This window comes from Megalobrama amblycephala, linkage group LG22 (genome assembly GCF_018812025.1).
Source record: "Megalobrama amblycephala isolate DHTTF-2021 linkage group LG22, ASM1881202v1, whole genome shotgun sequence".
Classification (NCBI taxonomy): domain Eukaryota; kingdom Metazoa; phylum Chordata; class Actinopteri; order Cypriniformes; family Xenocyprididae; genus Megalobrama; species Megalobrama amblycephala.
In genome coordinates this window covers 9317553-9344420 of record NC_063065.1, presented here as the reverse complement: position 1 = coordinate 9344420, position 26868 = coordinate 9317553, and the positions used below count along the sequence as shown (strand labels likewise).

At 34.1% G+C, this 26868-nt stretch overlaps 1 protein-coding gene and 1 long non-coding RNA gene across 2 annotated transcripts; one reads left to right on the top strand and one right to left on the bottom strand.

Moving 5' to 3' along the window:
• Nucleotides 1-4075: 4075 nt before the first annotated feature.
• LOC125258112 (putative ferric-chelate reductase 1) lies at nt 4076-19701 on the bottom strand. The gene is made up of 16 exons (XM_048174951.1): nt 19474-19701; nt 19170-19350; nt 17352-17485; nt 17115-17212; nt 16926-17019; nt 16630-16821; nt 16125-16226; nt 15888-16029; nt 13601-13714; nt 13396-13511; nt 7037-7123; nt 6559-6650; nt 6412-6470; nt 6189-6329; nt 5428-5453; nt 4076-5301 (listed from the first exon to the last, which is right to left on the bottom strand). The coding sequence occupies exons 2-16, from the start codon at nt 19348-19350 to the stop codon at nt 5212-5214; spliced, it is 1668 nt and encodes a 555-aa protein (XP_048030908.1). The 5' UTR covers nt 19474-19701; the 3' UTR covers nt 4076-5211.
• Nucleotides 19702-22262: 2561 nt separating this feature from the next.
• Nucleotides 22263-24527, top strand: LOC125258037. The gene is made up of 2 exons (XR_007182514.1): nt 22263-22498; nt 23463-24527. It is a non-coding gene; the product is annotated as an uncharacterized LOC125258037 (long non-coding RNA).
• Nucleotides 24528-26868: the final 2341 nt, after the last annotated feature.

Sequence of the window (26868 nt, the reverse complement as noted above, 5' to 3'; positions counted from 1 at the left end):
CAAGAAAATGTGGTGCATCTTCTCTGTAACGCATGATTGAGACCAGCAGGCTCTTTTGCCACTCAGTCTGACTGAGGGGCCATGTTCCAGCAGGAAAGTGACGTCAATGCATACACTCTATATATATATATATATATATATATATATATATATATATATATATATATATATATATATAGTTCAAAGCTGAGGTTAAAAATAACTCAAGGAAATGTGGTGCATCTGCTCTGTAATTGATTGAGACTAAAATATGTGCATCATCTTATGAATGCAGAACAACAAGCTTTTGTTGCCCTTAGGGAAGGCCACCCATATTGCTGATCTATTTTTTTGGGTCAAAGGTTTTGTTTATATGAATTTTAAGAATGAAATAGGACCAGTTCAAGGTAATGAGTCTATTCTATGTCTTAAAGAAGCATCAGATGTATTTTAATAATCACAAATGGGCATATATCTGTTTCTTATCAAAGCTAACCTAAATATGCTGGTAGTCACAGTGTAAGCATGACAAAAAGCTCTCTAAAGTGAGTTGGTACAATCAAAAGGCGAAGTTTTTCTGTAGAACCACTGGCTCTGCACCCCTATAGCCTCATTAATTGTGGTGCCATCCCAAAGAGGCACAAAATCACTTTCACAGACTTTTACCTTGACTGTTCCAAGCTGGTGGAATGAACTGCCTAACTCAACACTGTCGGAAAAAAAAGGGTATGGTTGGGGTACATTGTGAGCATTTTGGGTATGCCTACAAATGCTTTGGTTGTACCCTCAATGGGTCATATTTACAAGTAAGAAATTATATATGTACCATTTTGGGGAAAATAAGGTAGCCTACACATTTGTTTCTAACTGACAAAGGGTCCATGTTTGTAGGCTACCATTTAAATCAACAAAGATATGACTGAAAGGTTGACAGGGGGTGGGTGGTTCAAGACTGCCAAACCATGCAAGTGCATTAAATTCGTGCACCTGAGCATTATTTCAAGCTAGACAAATGTTTATATAATAATCTCTTTACGCAATCTTTTTATATAATAATCTTTATATATATATATATATATATATATATATATATATATATATATATATAATATGCAGTCATATGGAATAGCCTATTATTGTTGTGGTGAATTTGAAAGCGGCGACACTGGTTTAAAGCAAGTCGAAAGGATGACCCCTGACAGTCGGCTTGTGAATCGGGCACACAGCAGAGTGTTAGTATTGCTGTAGTATTGAAACAGCAAGAACCACGAGGCACAACACTGTAAAAGATGAAAGCCAAACAGCCGACTTCACACAAGCTGCTAAATCAACACCAGAGCACCACAAGAGCTCTGTGTTTCTCAGGGTGCGTTGTAGTTCGGTTTGTTTGGTCCAGACCAAAGCAGAAACATTTTTTTTTTGCCAATTTTTTTACCGAACCAAAAGATACCAAACCTAAATGAATAGGGTCGGATTTTATGACGTATTGCCTATTCTGAGATACCGAACATCCAAAACAATGCTGTGTGCTGAGGTAAATGCGCTCGTTGTGTGTGCGCAGTATATGGTGGTATTTTGGCCAGCTGAGAACTCGTGAAGAGCTTATAAAATGTGTAAAGGAGTCAAAACCGCTGCGGGAATCCATCCGTCACACACACAAATGACTGCTGCGTGGTGGAGATGCACATCATGATGCCTGTGATGGGCAAACTCGCGACTATGAGGAGAAAAAACAATATGTGTGACGATTATGTCCTTTCAGGGTCTCATCTTCCTGTTTTTGGTTCGTTTACTTGTCTTTGGTCCGTGTTGCGTTCATATATCATTCGAACCGCACCAGAGTTTGTTTGGAAGTGGACCAAGACCCATCTTTTCAGCGGTCTCGGTCCGCTTGTTTGGTGCACACCAGGGTTCAGATGGCAGCGTTCACATATGTTCAAATGAACCGCACTAACAGAGCAAACGCACCAGGGTTCGTTTTAATTGAACCAAACATGACAAGTGTGAACGCACCCTCAGAGATCCAGAGTGAGGGGTGTTCCTAAAGACTATAGTGTGAACATCAACCCATATACTGTAGCTAGGAGTTTTCTTTCCCATTCTTTGTATAATGTTTTATCAAGACAGCGAGGAAAAGTGAAGGCATACATTGTAAAAATACTGTTCAAAATTGAGCCCGTTTTCATTAACACACACTCCTGGGGCCAGTTGCAAAAACTAAGTCACTATATTAAGACTGTCTTAAGAACTAGTTTGACCAATTTGCAGTTAACCAATTACACCAATCTACCTTTTTATGTAACAGACTTTTGAATTTTAAGACTAGTCTAAGTGGTTTATGCAACAGGACCCTGGTCTAATTGCAAATTATTATTGAGTGCATGTTTAAAATATATATATTAAAATTTATATAAATATATATAACCCTAACCTAACCCTAACCCTTTCATCAAAATGTAATAACTTTTATTGACTGAAATAATATCCTGTTTTACTCAGAAATAGGTCACATTATAGAAACAAAATGGATGTGAACAATGTTACGTTGACTTAAACCACATAGCATTTATAGAGCTCTTTAGGACACAGGGAAAAAAATAAAAAGGCCTGTAACAGCTTACAAAACGTCTTTCTCTGATTTCCATCATACTTGAGTCATTCAGTTAACCCTTGTGTGTCAAAAAAAAAAGAGTTACACATAGGTGCAAAATGGACAAAAATGTCATAAAAATATGATTTATTAATATTTTTTTCCACTTTCACTGATGTCAATTTTTTAACCAGCATCTGTTCTATCCATAGATACCAAACATTCATTAATTTTAAGAACTGTAACCATTTAAATGCTGGTTTGTTTACATAATGCCATAGGTGTTTTTTTATGAAAAAATTAAAAATAGTAGTTTATTTTCATAAACTAAATGCTAAGCAGAATTTTTTTTTCTTTGCTTATTAGATTCTTGGGTGTGTCAATGAAGAAAAACAACATTAATTTTGAGGCATTTATATTTTTTATGTAGTGTCAAATTTTTTACAAAAACTAACACTTAGGTCCATAATGGACAAAAATCTCCATGCCAAAAAACTGTCATAGAAATATTATATATATTAATATTTTTTTCCACTTTCACTGACTGTTTTTTTTTATCAGCATCTCTTCTATTCATAATTACCAAACATTCATTCATTTTCAGAATTTTAACGCATTACAAATTGGTTTCTTTACATCCTCATCTTCTAATGCACCTGTGTGCTCACTGTCAGTGGGCAACACTAGCTTTAGAGCTTCCTCTGCTGAGTAACGTCTCTCTAAAAAAAATAAAATGATCAACCCCTCAAGCACCACATATTTATAGGTTTGGCTGTGAGAACACCTGTGTGAACTCAAACTTTGTATAAAATCTACCAGACTAAACAATCCGCATTTTCTTGTGGTGAAAACTAAAACAATGTGTTTAGGGTCTTCTGAACTTCTACTTCAAATTCAAGCGCACCTTTTATCTCCGTACAAAAACAATAACAAGTGAAAAAGTGCAATCAAAGGTTAAGATGCGTGTTTGGCTGAAAAAGAAAAACCTCAAAGCTCATTAACCTTCTTTGACCTTTTTCATAGTTTTCACATGGCCCATGACCCTGCCAAGGGTATGACTCATACATGGAGTGGGATTTTTAATTGCCAGTACAATATCATTTCTTTCAAACTAATTACACACATTAAATTTTCAGTAAACACATGCAAACTACACTCTGACACCCTTACCAACATAACCACACAATTATAGCTGCATTATTTTTCCAATTGTCTCTATAATAGACTATAATATGCATAAGCAGAAAACACAAATAAAGCGAGTATTTCTTTTATATGCTAAATTTGAAAATATGGCACAATCTAGTAAAAAAAAAAATGGTAAAAATGTAAAATTTGAAGCTTTGCCAAAAGAATGAATGCCTATTTGCAAATATTGTATCATTTTATAGTCAAATGGCCCTGGGTTAAAAAATTGCAGTTTTAATGGGTTTCAATGTGGACATTTTTGTCCTTAAGGTCCTGAGTGTGAGTATTTTTTGTACGGAGAGTAAAATTGATTTTTTGAAGGAAATGAGGGTAAAACATTAAAATTCCAATAAAAATAAACACCTGAGCCAAAATTCATGTAGTTGGCATTAACAAAGGCACACTTATAACAAAAAACAAAACTGAAATGGACAAAAATGTCCATAAGGTCGCACAATCATTCATTCGTACATCTAGGCATGTCCAATTAACACAAAAAGTAAACAATGGTCCATTTATTAATCTATAAAATGTCTGAATAAATGTCAGTTAGAGAGTTCTTATTCATTCCTTGAAAAGTCTAAAAATGTACAACAAAATGTCACATAGTTGTTTTAAAATACCTATTATGACACTGCCATCTAGTGGTTGAGTGCTGTTAACTTGTGCTGCACACTTAAGTTACAATCACAATGTAATGTCTATATATACACATACATTCAATGATATAAAAATACTTATAAAAGTTAAAATATTCTCCTTAAATCCTTTAATTAACGTTTTCTAAGTTTTAAAATAAAATACAATTGGGAACTTATTTTTTGTCCTCTGTAATTAAACACCAAGATGATTTCACTATTGTTCTTCCATCTTAAAAATGAACAACTTACAGTACAGTAATTGCAAGAACAACTATAAAATAACACATATATATATATATATATATATATATATATATATATATATATATATATATATATATATATATATATATATATATAACACTTATGTTTCTTAAATAAAGGCACAGTAATGAATCTCTAATGGTATTAGCACAGAAAAAAATATGCAATATTATAAATGTTATCCCCCGGTTTCACAGACCAGGCTTAAGCTAGTCCTAGACTAAAATGCATGTTTGAGCAGTTTTACATGAAATCAACTTGTACTGACGTATCTTAAAATATGTCACTGCTATTGTTTTGTCTCAAGACGCACACCAGTTTTTTTCTAGTGAACGTTTATAAAAGCTACTTGAATGTCCTGATTGAACTAAGGCCTAATATCCTGGCTTAGGCTAAGCTCTGTCTGTGAAACTGGGCCTGTATTATGTTAATTAAAAATAATAATGTGTAGAGAGATACTTCTGAGATAACATGGGTACATACTCATTCAACAAAACAATCAAGAAATGGCCCCAACCAGTGAGGAAGGCTGATGCATATTGGTTGTACTTAAGATCTGCCTATTCCAACAAGAAGTGATATCAAGAAGGCCAGGTTTCCCATCAAAAACAGGATAAGCAGGACTGTTTCAGGCTTCATCTAACAAAAATAAAACATATTACTTTAAAACATGAAATTTTACAAGATCACCTTTTATATATGTAGTCTATTAGAATTATACCTATATAATGAGATTAAGCCCATATGTCTTAATGTTTGACTTACCGATCCACAACTGAAAATCTCAGAATCTAAAATAAAATGACAAAGGTGAAATAAACCTTTTATGCATTCTATTGTTTAAATAATACATTTTCAGATAATAATTTCCAAAATCATATTTCCAAGAAAAAGTAAAAATGAATTATAATATGAGAAAATTCACTAATATAAATATACACTACTGTTAAAAGTTTTGGGTCAGCAAGATTTTTTTTTTTTTTTTTTAAATTAATATTTCTATTCAGCAAGGATATATTAAAGTGATCAAAAGTGGCAGTACAAACATTAATAATGTTACAAAAGATGTAAGCTATCAAATATCAAACTTTCTATTCATCAAATAATCCTGTATCATGACTTCACTGTTTTCAACATTGATAATAATAAGAATAATATTTCTTGGGTAGCAAATCAGCATATTGGAATGAATTGAGTAATGATGCTGAAGATTCAGCTTTGCCACTGCAGGAATAAATTATTTTTAAATATATTAAAATAGAAAACAGTTATTTTAAACTGTATTAATATTTCACAATGTTACTGTTTTACTGTAATTTTGGTCAAATAAATGCAGCCTTGGTGAGCAAAAGAGACTTCTTTCAAAATATTGAAAAAATCTTACCAACCCCAAACTTTTGAAAGGTAGTGTAGCGTTTAAAATAAATAAAAAAAACAAGTTAATAACTAAAAAGGGCATTATGCTTCTTTCAAAATACAGCATTTGTTATTTTCAAGCAACTTTACCAGCGAATGCAGCGTCATACCTTTTTTCTTGGCACGCATGTTAAGATCTTGAAGAATGTACATCAGCGCCTCCCAGGTAATAAAACCTCCCATAACTTTCAACATCCATCCATCCTCCTTATATTGTTCAAACAGTGCCAAACCAGTGAAAATCGCAGCAACTGTGTCACAGAATAAAAGAGAGATTGTTTTCATCTGAGGAAATGGAAGACGTCGATGAAGATAATGAAGTTGTTGTCATACCTGCGAGGGCTTTGATAGCTAAAGCAATGAAGGAATGGGCCCAGTTGAAAACAAACCTCCTGCAAAGAAAATCATCAGATTAATAATAATGCTTCCCCCTTGCCTTTCCATGTCCTATCTGCATAAGAGAAGTGAAGTTTCTCTCACCGCTCATGCTGCGGCTCACAGCGGAAAGCAGCGACTATGGGCTGAATAAGACTGAGGATCATCACCAAACAGCCCAGGACAGGATGAGCTCCCTACACACACCAATACAACACTGAATTACAGTATGTCTGCACAAAACACTTCACTTCAAACATCTGAAATAATTAGCATTTCAATTTAAAACTCAATGTCTTTATATAGATGGATTTTATATAAATGTGTGGAAGTGTTTTCACTGCACGTTTTTTACTGCCAATTATTCGAATTTAATATAATTTCCTTACTTTGTCTGTCATTAATAATATCATGTCATTACTTACATAGCCACAAAAATTCAGCTTTGCATCACAGGAATAAATTACATTTGAAAATATATTAACATAGAAAAGAGTTATTTTTGAATTATAATAATATTTCACAATATTGCTGTTCTTACTGTATTTTTATGTAAAAAATAATTCAATTTATTTTAGCTTACCCCACTCCAAACCCGCACATGAGAAAACACCAGTATAAATGCGATGGCTGTGGCAGTGACTGACAGGGCCATAAGAGACACGTGGGCCTGTGGAACAAGAAATAAACCATATTTAGTTATTTTGGTAACATTTTACTTTAAGGTTCATTAGTTAAATATTAATGTATTACCTAATATGAACTAACTATAAGCAATACATTCGTTACTATTTACTAATCTTTTCAGTTCACTTTCAAATAAAAATTTCCTAATAATTTACACACCACCATGTCATCCAAGATGTCCATGTCCTTCTTTCTTCAGTCGAAAAGAAATTAAGGTTTTTGATGAAAACATTCCAGGATTATTCTCCTTATAGTGGACTTAAATTGGCCCCAAACGGTTGAAGAATTACAGTTTCAGTGCAGCTTCAAAGGGCTTTAAACGATACCAGACGAGGAATAAGGGTCTTATCTAGCGAAACGATTGGTCATTTTCTAAAAAAAATAAAAATTATATACATTTTAACCATAGACGCTTCTTCTTCTCTATTAGAATTCCAGCAGTGTAGACAGGTCAAAGTTTGAACTAAATTGTCATAGACAATATGCAAGTGCAAGTATATAATAATTAGTTCAAACTTTGACCTGTGGAGGGCAGTAATACACTTAGCAGTGTCTACACTGCCAGAATTCTAATAGAGCAGAAGAAGAAAAGAGCTAGATGAGCATCTATGGTTAAAATGTATATATATATATTTTTTTTAGAAAATGAACGATCTTTTCGCTAAATAATCCGGTATCATTTAAAGCTGTGCTAATTTTGATCTTCAACCATTTGGAGGCCAGTGAAGTCCAACTGTAAGGAGAATAATCCTGGAATGTTTTTATCAAAAACCTTAATTTCTTTTCGACTGAAGAAAGAAAGACATGAACATCTTGGATGACATGGAGGTGAGTAAATTATCAGGCAATGTTTATTTGAAAGTGGACTAATCCTTTAACATTAGTTAATGAAAATACAGTTGTTCATTGTTTGTTCATGTTAGTTCACAGTGCATTAACTAATGTTAACAAGATTTTAGTAATGTATTAGTAAATGTTGAAATTAACATTAACAAAGATTAATAAATGCTGTATAAGTGCAGTTCATTATTAGTTCATGTTAACTAATGTTAACTAATGAACCTTATTGTAAAGTGTTACCGTTATTTTTAACAACAATATTTCATAAAGCATAAAATCAGGCTTTGCACACTCAAACTGAAAATGTATTAAAATATTTAGAATCGGATATTTTGAATGTACATTGATAGTCTATATTATCTTTGTATTCATAGAACTGTTGTATAAAATTAATCATGTGCTGTAATCCGTTATATAATGCCATAAAGGTTGTTAATGACGAGTGATGTTCACACACCATAATTTGCTTCTTATCTTATCTTGCTTGCACTGATTGCACACATACGTATTACTGCAAATCCTTTATCAAAGAAATGTTCCCACTGTCATGCTGATGAAACAGAAATGTCAACATGACACATGTAATTCACTTTACAAATGAGCTGATGAGGTAGATAAAGGGGCCCACATGGGCAGAACTCTGGCTTTGTTTAGACAGCGCACTAGACAACTAATTTAATGTTATTTATTTTTTTTAGTCATATCCAACACAAACCTGTTTAATTGTTTATAGTCTAAACAGGAAAAAAAAAAAAAGCAAAATCCACATTTGTACAAATACGGTTCAGCCAACATTCAAGTCTGATTTTGTAAGGTATCCTATTAATTAGAGTGTAATGTTGCTTTTTGAAGAATAAAAAAGGTCTGAAAATGTACAAAGCACAAAGTTCAATCCAAAGGGAGTTAATCAGTGAGCACTGTTTCTGAACTCCAAGAAATGTCTTTATATGGAGTCAAATTAATGCCTTAAAGTTTTGCACAAAAATAAAGTTTTGCAAAACACAAAAAAGAATTGAGCAATAAAAAAATGTTTTGCAAACAAAAATAAAGAATTGCAAAGGAAAAATAAAGTATTGAGCGGAAAAAAATAAGTTTTGCAAACAAAAATAATAAATTGCAAAATAAAATAAAGTAGTGCAAAAATAAAAATATAATCAATTACAAAAATCAATGACAGCTGTAATCCTATTTTATCTTTGCCACATATTTTCCATGCTCAAACCTACTAAATCATTTGCAACGCTCTTTTTATTCTGCGTTTCAGTCAAGCGTGCACTCACTATACCGGTTTTCTTTTGCGCTGCACTTTTCGGTGCGGATCTCTTTATGGCACTGGTTTGACGTGGGGGTGGAGTCAAGAAACGGGGGCACACCCCCGCGAAATGCATTGGAGGGGAACGTAATCGGCGACAGGTGAAATAATTCTTTGACATGGTTAAAAATAATGAATGGTTTGTTTTTGTTGGTTTGTTTAGCATATGTTGTCGCCGATTACGACCCCCTCCAATGCATTTCTTATAGTAATATGACCCATTGCTCTCTGTCTCACTGCCTGTATCCACTTTTGTGTCCTTAAACATTCGTTTTTGGGGGTCGACAGCTTATAAAAAATTATTTCTGGGTTTTTTAGCTTGTTAGCTGTACACCTTGTCACACAGCAGCTTTTAGGCATTGTTCTGTTTTTTGTAATGAGTCAGAAAAGACAAGAAGGCAGCCTGGAGACAGTTGGATTGTTTAATAAATGCGCTTTGTCTCTATGCTTGATCTGTTCTGTTGCGATCTGCGTCTCCTGCCGATGATGTGTTTCGCGGGGGCGTGCCCCCGTTTCTTGACTCCACCCCCACGTCAAACCAGTGCCATAAAGAGATCCGCACCGAAAAGTGCAGCGCAAAAGAAAACCGGTATAGTGAGTGCACGCTTGACTGAAACGCAGAATAAAAAGAGCGTTGCAAATGATTTAGTAGGTTTGAGCATGGAAAATATGTGGCAAAGATAAAATAGGATTACAGCTGTCATTGATTTTTGTAATTGATTATATTTTTATTTTTGCACTACTTTATTTTATTTTGCAATTTATTATTTTTGTTTGCAAAACTTATTTTTTTCCGCTCAATACTTTATTTTTCCTTTGCAATTCTTTATTTTTGTTTGCAAAACATTTTTTTATTGCTCAATTCTTTTTTTTGTTTTGCAAAACTTTATTTTTGTGCAAAACTTTAAGGCATTAATTTGACTCCATATCTTTATTGTAGTCTTATGTTTTCTTCCAGGAATTAACACATCACAACATTCCTCATTTAAATAATTCTCGCCCCAAGGCATGTGCCAAAAAAAAAAAAAAAAAGGTGATGAGGCCTGGTTGAGTTGCATTATAGTGTGTTGAAACTCACAGTTATGGTAAGGGAAATGACGCTAACACGGTAGAAAGCAGTTGACCAATCACAACGCGCTGGTCCAGGTGACCAATCAGAGCACATTTCTTTTCAGAAGGAGGGGCTTCATAGAGACCGGAACTAAAGATTGTTTTTTGAACATTCAAGAATGAAAACCTATACTAGTAGACCCTAAAATCAAAATAAAGACTTTTAAAAGGGGTATAATAGACCAATTTGGTGTTTGCAAACAGCGATGACGGTTTTTGTGGGCGGAGCCTAGCTGGTTGCAGAAAATGACAGTTGAGCAGTAGAAGTCTATGGAAGCCACGAAATAAAAGAATAAAAAAAGTTAATTTCAAGTTTATATCTCACAATTCTGACTTTTATTTCTCGCAAATCTGAGTTTACATCTCACATTTCTTACAAAGAAAAACAGAATTGTGAGATATAGCCTACTCGTTATTCTGTCTTTTCTGAATTGCAATTTATCCCGCAATTCTGACTTTTCCCCCCTCAGCATTGTGAAATAAACTCACAACTGCGAGTTATAAAGTCCGAACTGGGAGTAATAAACACGCAAATGCAGGAAAAAAAAGTCAGAATTGTGAAATAAAAATTATGTTTAAAAGTTATCTATGTAAAATATTATAGGTTTAAATTATTTTAATTATAATTATTTCATGCCGTGTAACTGCTATGTATGTATGTCCTCTGAACTGCATATGTGAATTATGTAGACTTACTGTTTACATCAAATTCCTGCTTTAATAGTAGACTAATCCTTGCAGGTGTCATCAGTCCAGTCTGTAAAACCTCTCATTTATCTTCAAAGGACGTTTTCAACGATGGTTTTCTTTAAAAATGAAGACTATATTTTTTGCATTCCGATTCCAACATCCAGAGGCACAACAAAACATTTTTCTTTTATTCTGTGGATTTTGCACATTTTCCTTCAATTGCTACCGCTATTTTTCTGCAACCAGTATGCGCGCGCAGCTGCAAATGACGTAATTGTGACGTCTGCTCCAAAGTGGTCTATAGGTTCCCTTTAAAGTGCTGTAGCAGTCAATAGTTTTATCCCTTAAAACTAATCTTTGATCATCAAAACAACATATTTAAACATTTTTTTCCCTTGTGAAAATGTCTTCATGCCTTAAAATAGCTTGAATGTAACTCTGCACCCCTGCTTTGTTTATTATACGTGGAATATGGAAATTAGTTCCCACCTCCACTAAAACACACCACATGCTACACAATGGCAAGTGGAAATATCAGTTTCATTCAGCCACATATGTTTAAACCAGAAACTGATTCAGAAGAAGAAGAGGAACAGTGAGTTACCTTTATGTGTCTCTACAATGTCATTGACTGGATTGGCTACATGATTGTGACAGTATAGGAAAAGGGCGGTTTCAAACTATGATTTTGAGACTTTTTTGGTACACTGTGGTTTTAAGGAGAAAATACTCGGCAATTGTGTTGACAAAGGAATTTGCATATGGCTTGTCTTAAAGCATATTAAGAACACTACATGGACATATAAACTAGGGATGTGCACAAATAGTCGAATATTCGTTCTGTAATTAATATTCGAAAAATAAAAATACTATTCGAATTTTACTATGTTGCTTTTCTGGCTGTAAATGCAGTGAATCCATGATAAATCCTAAGCACTAAAACTCGCAGTTATAACTAAATGCACCGGGTGGCGCTGTGGAGCGTGTTTAACAAGTTTATTTTATTTTAACGTCACATAATGTTGTCGTCTGCAAAGTTTGGAATTACTTAGATGAAAATGATCTTACAAAATGGAATTACTTTTGATCAAATTAATTAATGAAACCGAGTTATCATAATATCAACACCATAATGAGAAAGCACATGAAATCTAAATACCCGTCGAGTGAGGAAAGACAGCTGTCCATCACTGCATTCACGACAGGTAAGCGCAGCTGTTATCCCTGAGTGAGCCAAGATGATAACTTATCTGATAGCAAAATGATTGTGAGACATATGCTTCCTTTAAGTTTCGTCGAGGGAGATATATTTACGAACAGAAAACAAAGTGCTACTGTTAGAAACTTAGCTTAGCACACAGTTATGTAGGCTATTATTATATTTGTGTCTCTGCAACGTCTGTCAGCACGGCTCGTTTTCTGACCCGAGCATGTGGATATTATTGTTTTTCTCAACATGAACATGTGAAACAATATAAACACGATAACCATATACTGACTGTATTATGTACGTGTTGTACAATAACTGGCGCTGTCTGCTTTATTAGTATTTTTCCCGCTCACGCTGCTTGATATTAAATGCTTTTGTTCTTAATATTTTCTGTTTACACATATTGTTTAATGCTTTGAACTAAAAGAAAACCTTGATATAATGTAAGCTTGTTGTGTATATTGCCTAATCGTAAGCTTGTTCAGAAATAATTACAAAATATTGATGAATATAAAACAATAACGTCTTTCTCGTTTAACCTCATTTAAATAAACGAATATTCGAATATTCGTTTTTTACGAGCCCAAATATTCGAATACAATATTTTGGAAAAATGCCCATCCCGAATATAAACAATATTAAAAACTTGATTTTCACCACAGGGGCTCTTTAAGCATAAGAGTTGAGCATGGCGCTAACAACGCCAAAGTCATGGGTTTGATTCCCATAGAATGCATGAACTTAAAAAAAAATGATACCTTGCATGCAACGCAAGCCGCTTTGGATAAAAGCCAAATGCATAAACGTAAATCCACATGCGATTTGAAATATGGTTAAAATGTGAACAAGAGAAGCAAAAACACCAGTTTTCATTCTCTCTCTTTACACAATGATAGCTGAAACTCTCTTTTATGCCTCTTGGCATTGTTGATGATTATTATGAAGGTGATTGATATGGCAACCAATGTAGAAAAACCTGACTACGGTATCTGAATAAATGGATCAGATTTCATCATTTGCGAAATGACTGCGTACAGTCAGTCCGAAAGATTTATATGCAGTTTGAGGAGAGTAAAAACAGATAGAGACTTACCATAAACCAGAAATCTTTACCACAAAAACCGTGGCCCTTGGCAACTCCCTTTAAATAGCGTGCTATGATCATCCCGATACTGCCCGTGGTCATCCAGGCGATTAACATCAGGGCACCTGAACCAGATCAGTAGCATTAAGACCACAGTAATGCTGATGTGAGGCTCTAATGTGGATTCAGTGGCAGTCAATCATGATGTACTCACCGTGGGCTTTAAGGATTGATGGGAATGCTTCAGTGCTTCCAGTGACCAGGGATGGATTCAATATATCTGCCTTGGTGCTACTGACGTATTTTGTTGTGTGGAACTGGATGTTACCTACAAATGAAGGTCATTCTTCAGTTAGGAATGACCAAAGATGCTTTCATCATTTACTGACCCTCATTCTGATCCAAACCAGTGACTTTATTGTGCACCAGACTTCTGAAGCCATTTGATAGCCTTCTGTGAGGAATTTTCATTGTTCACTGAATTTCCATTGTTCACCTTGCGTAAATTGAAACTTTTTGAGAATTCTGCTAAACATCTTGATTCGTCCTTAGAGTTTGAAACAACATGAGGGTGAGTATAGGATGACAGAATTTTATTTTTATGTGAACTATCCCTTTTAATATATTAAAGAATGAAAGTATTGCATCAGTGTTGTTTGATGTTTTATTGTTTTAAAATAACTATTAAAAATTTAAATATTAGATGAAAAATGAAAAAAACTAAAATAAGTGCTAAAATTACCAAAATTACTAAAAACTAAAATAAAAATAAAGCCAAAGATTATTTATATATATATATATATTATATATATATATATATATATATATATATATATATATATATATATATATGGAAGAGGAGTAGGGCCAAGCAATAATAAAAAAATAAAACCATCTCGAGATTAAAGTTGTTAAATTTCGAGAAAAAAGTCGAGATGAAATGTTGAGAATAAAGTCATTAAATTACGATAAAAAAGTCGTTAAATTTCGAGAAAAAAGTCGAGATAAAATGTTGAGAATAAACTCGTTAAATTACGAGAAAAAACTTGTTAAATTTCGAGAAAAAAGTCGAGATAAAATGTTGAGAATAAAGTCATTAAATTATGAGAAAAAAGTCGTTAAATTACGAGAATAAACTCGTTAAATTTCGAGAAAAAAGTCAAGATAAAATGTTGAGAATAAAGTCATTAAATTACGATAAAAAAGTCGTTAAATTTCGAGAAAAAAGTCGAGATAAAATGTTGAGAATAAACTCGTTAAATTACGAGAAAAAACGTGTTAAATTTCGAGAAAAAAAGTTGAGATAAACTGTTGAGAATAAAGTCATTAAATTACGATAAAAATGTCATTAAATTTCGAGAAAAAAGTCGAGATATAATATTGAGAATAAACTCGTTAAATTACGAGAAAAAAGTCGAGATAAAATGTTGAGAATAAAGTCATTAAATTACGAGAAAAAAGTTGTTAAATTACGAGAATAAACTCGTTAAATTTCGAGAAAAAAGTCGAGATAAAATGTTGAGAATAAACTTGTTAAATTACGAGAAAAAGCTTGTTAAATTTCGAGAAAAAAGTCGAGATAAAATGTTGAGAATAAAGTCATTAAATTATGAGAAAAAAGTCGTTAAATTACGAGAATAAACTCGTTAAATTTCGAGAAAAAAGTCAAGATAAAATGTTGAGAATAAAGTCATTAAATTACGATAAAAAAGTCGTTAAATTTCGAGAAAAAAGTCGAGATAAAATGTTGAGAATAAACTCGTTAAATTACGAGAAAAAACGTGTTAAATTTCGAGAAAAAAGTTGAGATAAACTGTTGAGAATAAAGTCATTAAATTACGCTAAAAATGTAATTAAATTTCGAGAAAAAAGTTGGTATAATATTGAGAATAAACTCGTTAAATTACGAGAAAAAAGTCGAGATAAAATGTTGAGAATAAAGTCATTAAATTACGAGAAAAAAGTTGTTAAATTACGAGAATAAACTCGTTAAATTTCGAGAAAAAAGTCGAGATAAAATGTTGAGAATAAAGTCATTAAATTACGAGAAAAAAGTTGTTAAATTACGAGAATAAACTCGTTAAATTTCGAGAAAAAAGTCGAGATAAAATGTTGAGAATAAAGTCATTAAATTATGAGTCAACATTTTATCTCGACTTTTTTCTTGAAATTTAACGACTTTTTTCTCGTAATTTAATGAGTTTATTCTCAACATTTTATTTCGACATTTTTCTCGAAATTTAACGAGTTTTTTCTCGAAATTTAATGTATATACAGTATATAAACTAATAAAAATTAAAAAAGCAAACAGCACAACTAAAACTTAAAACTAAATTTTAAAATATAACTGAAAATATAAAAATAAAAATGAAATGATTAAGAAATACTGTAATAGTATAGAATTATACTAAAATAACACTGCATTACAATTGACAGTTTTTGTTCAAGACTTTGATTTTATACAACATAGAAATTTATATCAGGCTCAATAAACCACAGACCTTCACTGGAGGGTCCAGAAGCAATCATGAGGTAGTACTCGCTATTGGACGTTGCTCTTGATGTGCTAATGGCATTACGAGAAGTAAAAGAACAATTGATATTTCCATTCGTCAACGCTGTCTTGATATTAGTCACATTCCCCTGTAAATCAAGTAGAATATGTGAGTGAGTGATGATATTTTATCAAACAATAGTAAGAAGTGGTGGCACACTAGAGGAATGGAAGCAATCTGTACCAGTGAGAGAATATTTGGACGACTTCTTCCTGTGGAAAAGGCGTGTTGCACTTGGAGTAAGCCACTGATGTCCTTACCACAGATGTAGATGTCGTCATTGCCCTGGAAATACAAAAACATTTTTTAAAACCACATAAACAATTTTGTCTCGTTGTTCCGGGGGAAAAAAAAAAATCACATGAGTTTTGCTGATGTTTGCTGAGAAATGCAGAATAATGAGTCAGTGCTGACAGAGGTAGTTCTCCAAGATTCAGCAGTAGATGGATCTCAGGAAAAATATAATATATCAGACACCCACTTATGTTTGCAGTTTATAGACACATTACTGACATTTAGGCCAACATGGAATCTGTGCACAGAATTTGGAACACCCATCACTTTCACAGTTCTACACATTCCATACTGCATGAATGTTTGTTAAATATTTTTAGACAAATAAAGAAGAAAAGATCTTCAGATTCCATTTGGGCCTGCTGAAATCTCATGAGCGGGACAGAGTGTGTACCATTTGCTGGTCATCTGAAAACCCAATGGCAACATATCCATCAGCCTGGCCAAACATTTCAATCGTCAATTCTGATTGGTCAGATGATGCCTGAACTGCCATGAAGTAACAGCCTGTGCTGGTAGTTGGGTCACAGTTGCTGGGCTGACTGAAGCAGACTTTGGTTGTCCCACAATCAGGGTTTGATGGAACCTGAAAGCAACAGTTTCAGCTGAATATAAAACAACATACGAGATGTATTCCTATATTCCTAGATTTTATGTTTTATGGTTTAGAGGAAAAAAAGCAAAACTTACAGTCGGAGCTGCAGTTGTTACTGTACCATTAAACATAACAGTAGAGCTCTTGACACCGACCCAAAAGGTAGAAAAATTTTTAACAAATGTTGCACTGAAAAAAGAAAGAAAATAAAACAATCCAAAATGTTCCATTAAAAATCACACTATGAAATATAAAACAATACATTTAATTAGGAAAATGTATACCTGAACTCTATATTGCTGAGCTGGCCAGATGTTGGGGCCGTCCATTTAGCTTTAATTAAAGTTTTTTCAGTATCTGATGTATGAGAAACTGCTCTATTCTGGAAAATAAAAAAAATAATAAATAAAATGTAAATGCTGTTTTTATTAAAACATAAATAATATATCAGTGCTATCCCATACAAGTTTATGATTATGGAAGCAAGTAATGTAATAAATATATAATGCAGAAAAACTCACAGCCACTCCATCGCAGGAGAGGACCTGTGTTCCATTGTCCAACACAGTAAAAGTGCCAATGGGATTATTCGATCCAATTTGATTTGCTCGTAACAAAAACCCTTCAAAGTCTCCAGATTGTGCACTTAGAGATACTGAGAAAGAAGAAACAGTTCAGTGGAACTTCCTTAGATGAAGACAGACCCTGAACTAGCGTAGTTGAACTGATAAGAAATGATGACCAGCTGTAAACTGGTCAACTTTAAGCTTGAAATTTGTGTCTGATTACTGACAGTAGCTCTCATTAAAGGGTTAGTTCACCCAAAAATGAAAATTGTCATTTATTACTCACCCTCATGTCGTTCCACACCTGTAAGACCTTCGTTCATCTTAGGAACACAAATGAAGATATTTTTGATAAAATCTGATGGCTCATCGAGGTCTGCATTAACAGCAAGAGCACTCCCTTTTTTCAATGCCCAGAAAGCAACTAAAATATATTTAAAACAGTTTACAGTGGTTCAACCTTAATTTTATAAAGCGACAAGAATACTTTTTGTGTGCCAAAAATAACAAAATAGCGACTTTATTCAACAATATCTAGCGATGGGCGATTTCAAAACACTGCTTCGTGAAGCTTCGAAGCTTCACAAATCTTTTGTTTCGATTCAGTGGTTCGGAGCGTGAATCAAACTGCCAAAGTCATGTGAACTATTGAAGTTTCAAAACACTTATGATGCCTCATTTACTGAAATCATGTGATTTTGGCGTTCTGAATCACTGATTCGAAACAAAAGATTCGTAAAGCTTCTAAGTTTCATGAAGCAGTGTTTTGAAATCGTTAGATATTGTTGAATAAAGTCATTATTTTGTTAATTTTGGTGCACAAAAAGTATTCTCATCACTTTATAATATTAAGGTTGAACCACTGTAGTCACATGAACTGTTTTAAATATGTTTTTTAGTAGTTTAGGGCAATAAAAAAAGGGAGCGTTCTTGCTGGTGATGCGGGCCTCACTGAGTCATCAGATTTTATCACAGATATCTTAATTAGTCTTCCGAAGATGAACAAAGGTCTTATTGGTGTAGAACAACATGAGGGTGAGTAATTAATGACATAAATTTTCATTTTTGGATGAACTAACCCTTTAATTAATGAATAGTAGCCTATAGTATTGTTAAGTATAGTATTATTACAGTATGCATTGTGAACGCATTAGACTACATAACATAGTATGGTACAGTATTTACTGTATATTTTTTAATGTGATATAGTATTTATAATGTAGAGTATACCATTTATTAGCAATTAGTCATGTTAAATATATGGATTCATTTGTTAACATTTTGCAGAAGTATGGCTCATTGTTTGTTAGTAATTTTTTTTAAAGTGTTAAAGCTAAATATACAATCATCTAGGCCTACTAGTATGTAGTCTAGTTAGCAGACTACAGTTCTAGTATATAGTTCTATATTTTATAGAATATTGTATACTCTACCACAAAAAAATTTTTAAACCACTTTTTTTTTTACCCATTTTACACATTTTAGAATAATGATAAATTCATCAAAACTATGACAACACAAATGCAAGTATGCCAATTACCAAAAATGCGCATCCATTCTGATCCTTTTCCAACATTACTGAAGATATAAGGTTATATGCTATATGCTGCCCGCTTTTCCATTTCATACTAAATATAACACATATTTTACGGTAAGATAAAATAAGTAATTAGATTAACACTCAACATATAAATCAACGAAACATCTGTGCAAGCTTGTAAACGCAAAGTATGTCCTACAAAACTCATAGCAGGTGTAGAAGAACAGCCTCACCTGTGATTTCATCTCCCTCTATAAATGTGGTTCTGTTAGCAGTAACGGTGTACGGAGCAGAGCTGGACTGAGCGCTGTTAGACCCGTGACTCGGCGTCATAGATCCACACGCTCTGCTGACCTGTCCACTTCTAAAACACTGCACGATCCCAACACACGACAGGAGGACATACAGGAACATCTGAGGAGATTAAAAACTCACTGTAAGTTATATAGTCATCATCGAGAGTAGCAATATCAAAAAACAGCGACGGAGAAGAGAAGAGAAAAATAAAATAAAAATAAAAATGGATAAAATAACAACCTTTGGATAATTTGGTGCCCGAGGATATTGTCGTGTCTTTATTTATTGACTGAAGCCGTGTGAACGCGAGCTCAAGAATCCAGCCTTTTCTTCACTACAAGTAGTGCTGTCATTGTGGGCAGGGCTTTACCTGAATAGGTAAGTGATGCTACAGTCCAGCAGTGGGCGATCATGAGATCCTCAAGTGACATAAATCATACGTACATAAATAATAAATAAATAAATTTACAATGCGTTGTTTTACTGCCTCACTAGGTTGTTTTCTTAAGTTCTAGATCCAGATGCAGAATTTGTCTAACCTCTAACTTTTTGAATACATGGTAAACAAAACCAAAATGTATCTATAAAAATGTATTTAGATCTGTTGACAACTGATGATTTGTTTTCTAAAGCTGCACAATGTAGTAAAAATGCATATGAAGATATGATTTTTCTTCAGAGCAGAAAAAGATGCATCAATACAATTTAATTAAACAATTTATTTTAAATAATTATAAGCACGTTTGAAGTTTACCCTGTGTGACCCCAATCCCCAGTTGAGGACAACTGCTTCTTAGTATGGATGTAATGTTGTAATGATGCAATATTTTCCCATATGATATTTTCGACAGCAAATAGGTAATAAAACTGATAAAAGAGTGAAACAGTTGAGAAATTGTACTCATTTATTTACTCAATGGCCAATTTCACCTCTCATTAAGTTGATGTTTCTTGTGCATACTGACACATTTCTACCTTTGGAACATCTAAAATGTGAAATTGAATGAATCATAATTATTTATTGTTGAGAAACTGCATTGCTGGAATTCCAATGTAGGCTAGTGTAAATAATGTATATATTTGCAATGTTCATGTTTTCCCCATTTTCTGTAAAACCACTGTAGGTTAGGTTAGACAAAGTTGAAAACGGATGCAGAAGAAATGTACAGAAATCTTTGGATTTCTAAATCGGCATGTATTTGGGTGAACCAGGAAGCAGAAATGTCACCTGCCTTTGCAATTCTAACCATACAATATGTCATTTTTTTTCTAATCTTGAATCGCAAGAAAGGGAAGAAAGACAAGATAGAGTTAAAATTACACTAAACATGTAATCTTGAGAAATGTTGCATGGACTGTTTTATTAAGCTCTTATATTAGTTCAAAGCTGAGATTATAAATGACTCAAGAAATTGTGATGCATCTGCTCTGTAACATGATTGAGACTATGTACGTCATCTTATGAAAGCAGAACAACAAGCTTTTGTTGCCCTTGGGAAAGGCCGCCCATATTGCTAATCTATTTTTTTTAGGTCTAAGATTTGTTTATATGAATTTTAAGAATGAAATAGGACCAGTTTAAGGTAATTAATCTATTCTTTGTCTTAAAGGAGCATCAGATGTATTTTAATAATCACAAATGGGCATATATCTGTTTCTTATCAAAGCTAACCTAATTATGCTGGTAGTCACAGTGTAAGCATGACAAAAAGCTCTCTAAAGTGATTTGGCACAATCAAAAGGTGAAGTTTTTCTGTAGAACCACTGGCTCTGCACCCCTATAGCCTACCTAAACCTTGACTGTTCCAAGCTGGTGGAATGAACTGCCTAACTCAACACTGTCAGAAAAAAAAGGTACGGTTGGGGTACATTGTGAGCATTTTGGGTATGCCTACAAATGCTTTGGTTGTACCCTCAATGGGTCATATTTACATCGTAAGGAAATTATATGTAGCCTACCATTTCGGGGAAAATAAGGTAGCCTACACATTTGTTTCTGTCAAAGGGTCCATGTTTGTAGGCTACCATTTCACTTTTTATATAATCCGGTTGTTAAGTCTGACGTCACGCGGCAGCGCTTCCGGGTCCTAACGCTCTATTTCATACCATAAGAAAACAACAAATGGTGCTAATATACATACACGATGTGGTGTAATACTACAAAAAAATATAATCATAACCTTTATCTCCATACCAAAATTGCAGATGGCCAGACAATGATTCATCTTTTATAAATCGTTAAAATATTAATGTCTGTGACGCTGTGAGCACGGAGACTGTTGTGTAGACTGTAAGTATTTAAAATGTTTAACTTTTTTAAATGATTGATGTTTAATATGAATAAATAGCGCTCATAAATGGCCGTCAATGGCATTCTCAAGTGAAACAAGCATAGACAGTAAAAGAAATGGACACAGCGACCCCATTGGAACTCAATTGAGACAAGTGAAGCCCATTTTTAGCGATTTTTAGCACTTCCGTTTTTCTGACGCGCAGACTCAAACTAAGCTTGATGACGTCAGCAACCTGTCTGACAGATGTAAATCTTCTAGTAGCTGTGCGTGAAAACTGCCATCGTTAATCTTGCAGAGACGGCGAGCTTGAGCGGGGAGTTCTTTGGCGTGAGTGAGCAGGAGTAAGTATTCTGATTAATTATTTTGTATAGTATTTTAAAATGTAACGCCAGTACGCCATATTAAGTTAATGCATACTATTGCCTGCGAGCTTCTCCTCCTGTCTGTACGGTAATTTCTCTACTGTGCGACAGAGAGTCGAGTGGTTATGACGCAATCATTAGCCTATTTTTACAAAAACTGTTTCTACGGGGCCATAATGTAACATAGAAGGTAATGGAGCCCTTTATACATTGTCGTGTATCTTTAGAAATAAATAATGGACAAATGGAGTCTTTAAACGCCTCAGATGTAAAGTTATTCGCTGTCAAAGTGACGCCAAAATGAATGGGAGTCAATGGGATGCTAACGCAAGTGAAGTTCTGCTACAAGATGGCGGCACGCGGCCGACTTCAACTTCCGGTCGACTTCCTTGGGCACTGGAAACAAGTCGAGGCTTGGACCCGGAAACGGCGTTCCTTACGTCACGACCAGAGCCGTTGAAAAACAGAGTTGCGACACTCCCATAGACTTCCATAGGAACTTTGGAATGCGGAAGTAACGCGTGTCGTGGAGCCGCCGATAGTTCCAAACGCTGATAGTTCCAGCGCTGAACCCCATTCATTTTCAGTGATTCCGAAGTTCGCTCGCTGGTAAGTTGATGAAATTACTGCATTTTTGATATTTGAATGCATTACCTGACCTCTCATGAATCTAGTCAATAGTTATATTTTATGTAACCAGCTTTAGTTAATGTTTATTGGAAGATAATAACGTTAGTTAGACTCTAATTGCAGCTAGCTTAAGTCACCAACACTTCACTAACTTTAGCTACCATAACCTGACGTCAGTTGGGCTACATTTACCTTTACGTTTACAAGTTCGTTGTCAAACAACGTTTTTCTTCAGTTATTAGATTTGTTGTTAATGTTAGCAACACTTAGTTGCCAGTTCATTAAAGTACCAGAGAATAACACAGTAAGGAGGTTCAATACACTTAGTGGCCACTATATTAGGAACACCTTTACAATCTAATTTAATTCAATACAAAAGCTCTGCCATGAATTTTACTTTAATGAAGTTTATAATCAGCCAGAAATGTGTAAATTCAATACTGAGGTCATAGTTAAAGGTGATGTTTCACTACATTGTGTTCAGATGGGTCAACAAGTGCAAAAACACCCCCACAAACTATGACCTCAATGCTAAATCATCATTAAATTTACACCTCTATGACAGCATTTATATATATATATATATATATATATATATATATATATATTTTTTTCCCCTTATTTGCATAATTTCTTGGATGAGCAAAATAATCACCCAGCTTCTTCCATAATGTGATTGTGTGGAAGAATAAAAATTTGAATAACAATAGTGTTTTGTATATAGATATGTATTTTTTTTCTCATTTAATTTTATCTGTACTGGAGAACAGAGCCAAAATAACAGAAATCATGACAAATGTCCAAATAGTTATGGACCGAACTGTAGGTGTGTGCTCTCACTTCTGTAATGTCAACCTCATGGAAATGTTTTGGAAATGTGTATTTAATCTGTCCTTCAATGTATTAACTTTAACACTGTTTCCTCTTTCTTCACAACTCCCAGTTCTGTCCAGCAGCGGGTTTGACTCGACTCCAGACCCGGTCTCCTCTGGGCTCTGACACAGGCCCTGTTTCCACCTGGAGTTTAGATGCATTTTGGTTGATTGGATCACAAGTGGACGAGGGAGACACATACACGTTTACACCTGGTGTTTTAATCCATCTCTTTTGTCCTCTTTCAACCACTTCTGTCCCGATTTCTTCAAGGTGGTGGGTAAACGTATGGGTTTTTACAGATCTTTCAATTTAATAGACAAAATAAGCTTGAGCAGTTAACATATGAACACTCCCAGAGATGACAGGAAAACATACAGAGAGCATCAGTGTTTGTTTCTGCTCTGACAGCCGTGAGAACAGCTGAACGAGTGAGTGTGTGTTAGAAATCAGTAATGGTGAGAGAACATTGTGCTTGGTACGTTTTTCCATCTTCAAACCAAACTTGGGTCTTCAGCCAACAAAGTTTAAATCCAATCTAGCTAGCGTGCTTCCCATAATGTTTACCCATTAGGTCAGTAGGCGGAGAGTAGACGGTCTTTAGTGGCGGTTCGAACACATTCGACCACATGAGCGTTTACAATATGAAAGCAGTCCGGTTGAATGCATTTTCAAATACCTCTGGAAGTGGTCGAAAGTGGACAAACTCAAACCGTTTTAGACCCCATTTACACCTGTATTTAGTGTCGTGCACTTGTGATCAGATCAGCCAAAACGCATCTTAACACCAGGTGGAAACATGCCCACAGTCTGCTTCTGGCAGTGGAATGCTCTTACCCAAAAATTCAAGTAACTATAGAATTACCTATAGTGTGGAGTTTGAATGCTTTTGTTATCACTGTATGTATAAGCATTTGACTGCTCCTTGATTCACCACCAGGTCTCCAGATCATCCTACGGCTGCGCTAGAAGAATGTAATGGCTATTGTGAACACTTATCATTTTCTGGCCTGCTTTCTGCCATCTTTCTCTCCCTGTAGGAAGTCGAATGAGTTTCTTTGAAGACAGAACATTCAAGGAAAACTTACCTACCCTCTCCCTGGATATAATATATAATTAAATGTTTTGTTGAATGCAATTGGTTGCCTATATTTTTCACTGTTGACCAAACTTCTTTCTTGACTTAAACTGAGCAGCTTCATTCATTGATATTAACTTGTTGTGCATGTTTATGTGAATGTATCTTAACATAACGCAACATTAGGATGTTAGTAATATTTTTGACCATAGAAGCATGAGAAAAATATATACAGTACATGCTGTAAATGTATACCTTATGGGAGCAGCCCCCTTAAACACTCACAAAAAATTTATTCAAATCAAAGGGCTTTATTTGCAAAAAAAAAAAGTATATATATATATATATATATATATATATATATATATATATATATATATATTTCCATGCAAATAAAGCCATTTGAATTGAATTAATTTTTAATTGAGATATATATATATATATATATATATATATATATATATATATATATATATATATATATATATATATATATATATATATATATATATATATATATATCTCACACATATATTACATACTACATACACATATGCTTGTATGTATTTGTGTGTTCTGATGAATGGTTTAGCCTATGTTTAGGGAAGGTCATGAAGAAGGGGTACATTAGCCATACTGAAATGAATGCAGTTAACAGAAATGCTAACGTTATGGATCGTATTTAGGAACATTGTTAATTCACTCAGTAACCATCTCTCCAGTTACCTGTACATTTTAACATACCACACTGTTAACGATAATGCCGTCTCTCTTTCACTCTCCAGATACAATACACTACGAAGTGTAGTCAACGTAGTAATCCGTTTTATTCAATATTTAATTTAATTAATTTAATTTATTAATTTAATATTCATATTTAACGGCTCTGGTCACGACTTAACAAGCTCTGGGCCTAATATGCAGTCAGCCTCTGAAATTCAAATGTAGCCCGCGCGATGCGCGAGCAGCACAGGCGACGGTTGGACGGCCCGATGGTTTCTCAGATCAGACACTGTCGACAGAAGAGCTTCTCCTAAAGATGAGAGAGGCTGGGATATAATTCACCGAAGATGAAGAAACAGAAATTGAGAGGTATGTAATTCTTGTTAAATCAGTTATTTATATTTGTATTAAACACCCAGCGATATATTTTGTGTATTTGCCCAACTTTGTCGTGTCCTCCCGCCAAAAATACGTGACTTGGTAATAAAACTAACATATGGTTTGCCTATTTAAGATTTTTAATGTTATTAGAGCAGAATTGTTTGGGGTTAGCTTATAGTTTTAACCTATAGGGGAGAGTGGGGTAAGATAAGCCATTTTTTACTTTTGTGGCCCTCAAGATAAGGGAAAATGAGGCAGAAGTACAATGAAAGTATTTAAAGTAATTTCAGGATGTTTCCTGTCATTTTAAATGAATAAGAATACATCTATGACAAGGATTCTAAAAATATGGCTTCTTATAAAAAAGTGTTCCCGTGGCTCAATTTACCCCAGGTTTGGGGTAAGCTGATGACAGGAGCCTGTCACAGGTGTGTATTCTTATAGTTTAAAGGGTAAGTTCACCCAAAAATGAAACTTCTGTCATTAATTACTCACAGTCATGTTGTTCCAAACCTGTATCTTCCTAACACAAATGTAGATATTTTTAATCCGAGTGATTTTTGTCTCTTCATTGACACTATGCAACTACCACTTTGATGCTTCAAAATGTTCATAAAGAGACCGTAAAATTAATCCATATGAATCTAGCAGTTTAGTCCAAATTTTCTGAAGAGACTTGATCACTTTATATGATGAACAGATTTAATTTAGGCTTTTACTCACATATAAACACTCATCAACACACAGATCAGTTAAATGGAAGCTCAAGCATGTTTGTTTGATGTGCGAAAACTATTGAGGTTCATTCTCATTATGTTATGCATCACGTTTAAGCTTCAGTAAGATGTTTGTTCTCGTGCGTCAAGCAGGTTCGTTTGGGCTTGTTTATGTTTGCTGATCAATGTTTATATAATTAAAAGCCTAAATAAAATCTGTTCATATCAATTGAGTCTCTTCAGAAAACTGGGACTAAACCGCTCAATTCATGTGGAATAGATTTACAATCTCTTTATGAACTTTTTGAAGTGTCAAGGTGGTAGTTCTGTAGCTGTCTATGGAGGGACAGAAATTGCTTAGATTTTATAAAAAAATATATTTTTAAATATATAAAGATGAAGGAAAGTCTTATGGGTTTGGAACAACATGATTTAGAGTAAATGACAGAATTTTCATTTTTGGGTGAACTAACCCTTCAACACTGTGTTGCTACAAACTGTCCTGACCAACCCTCACCCACCACCCCTTGTAAGAACTATATTAGTTAGTGCTGGCGCTAAATCATCTGTTGCTTTAA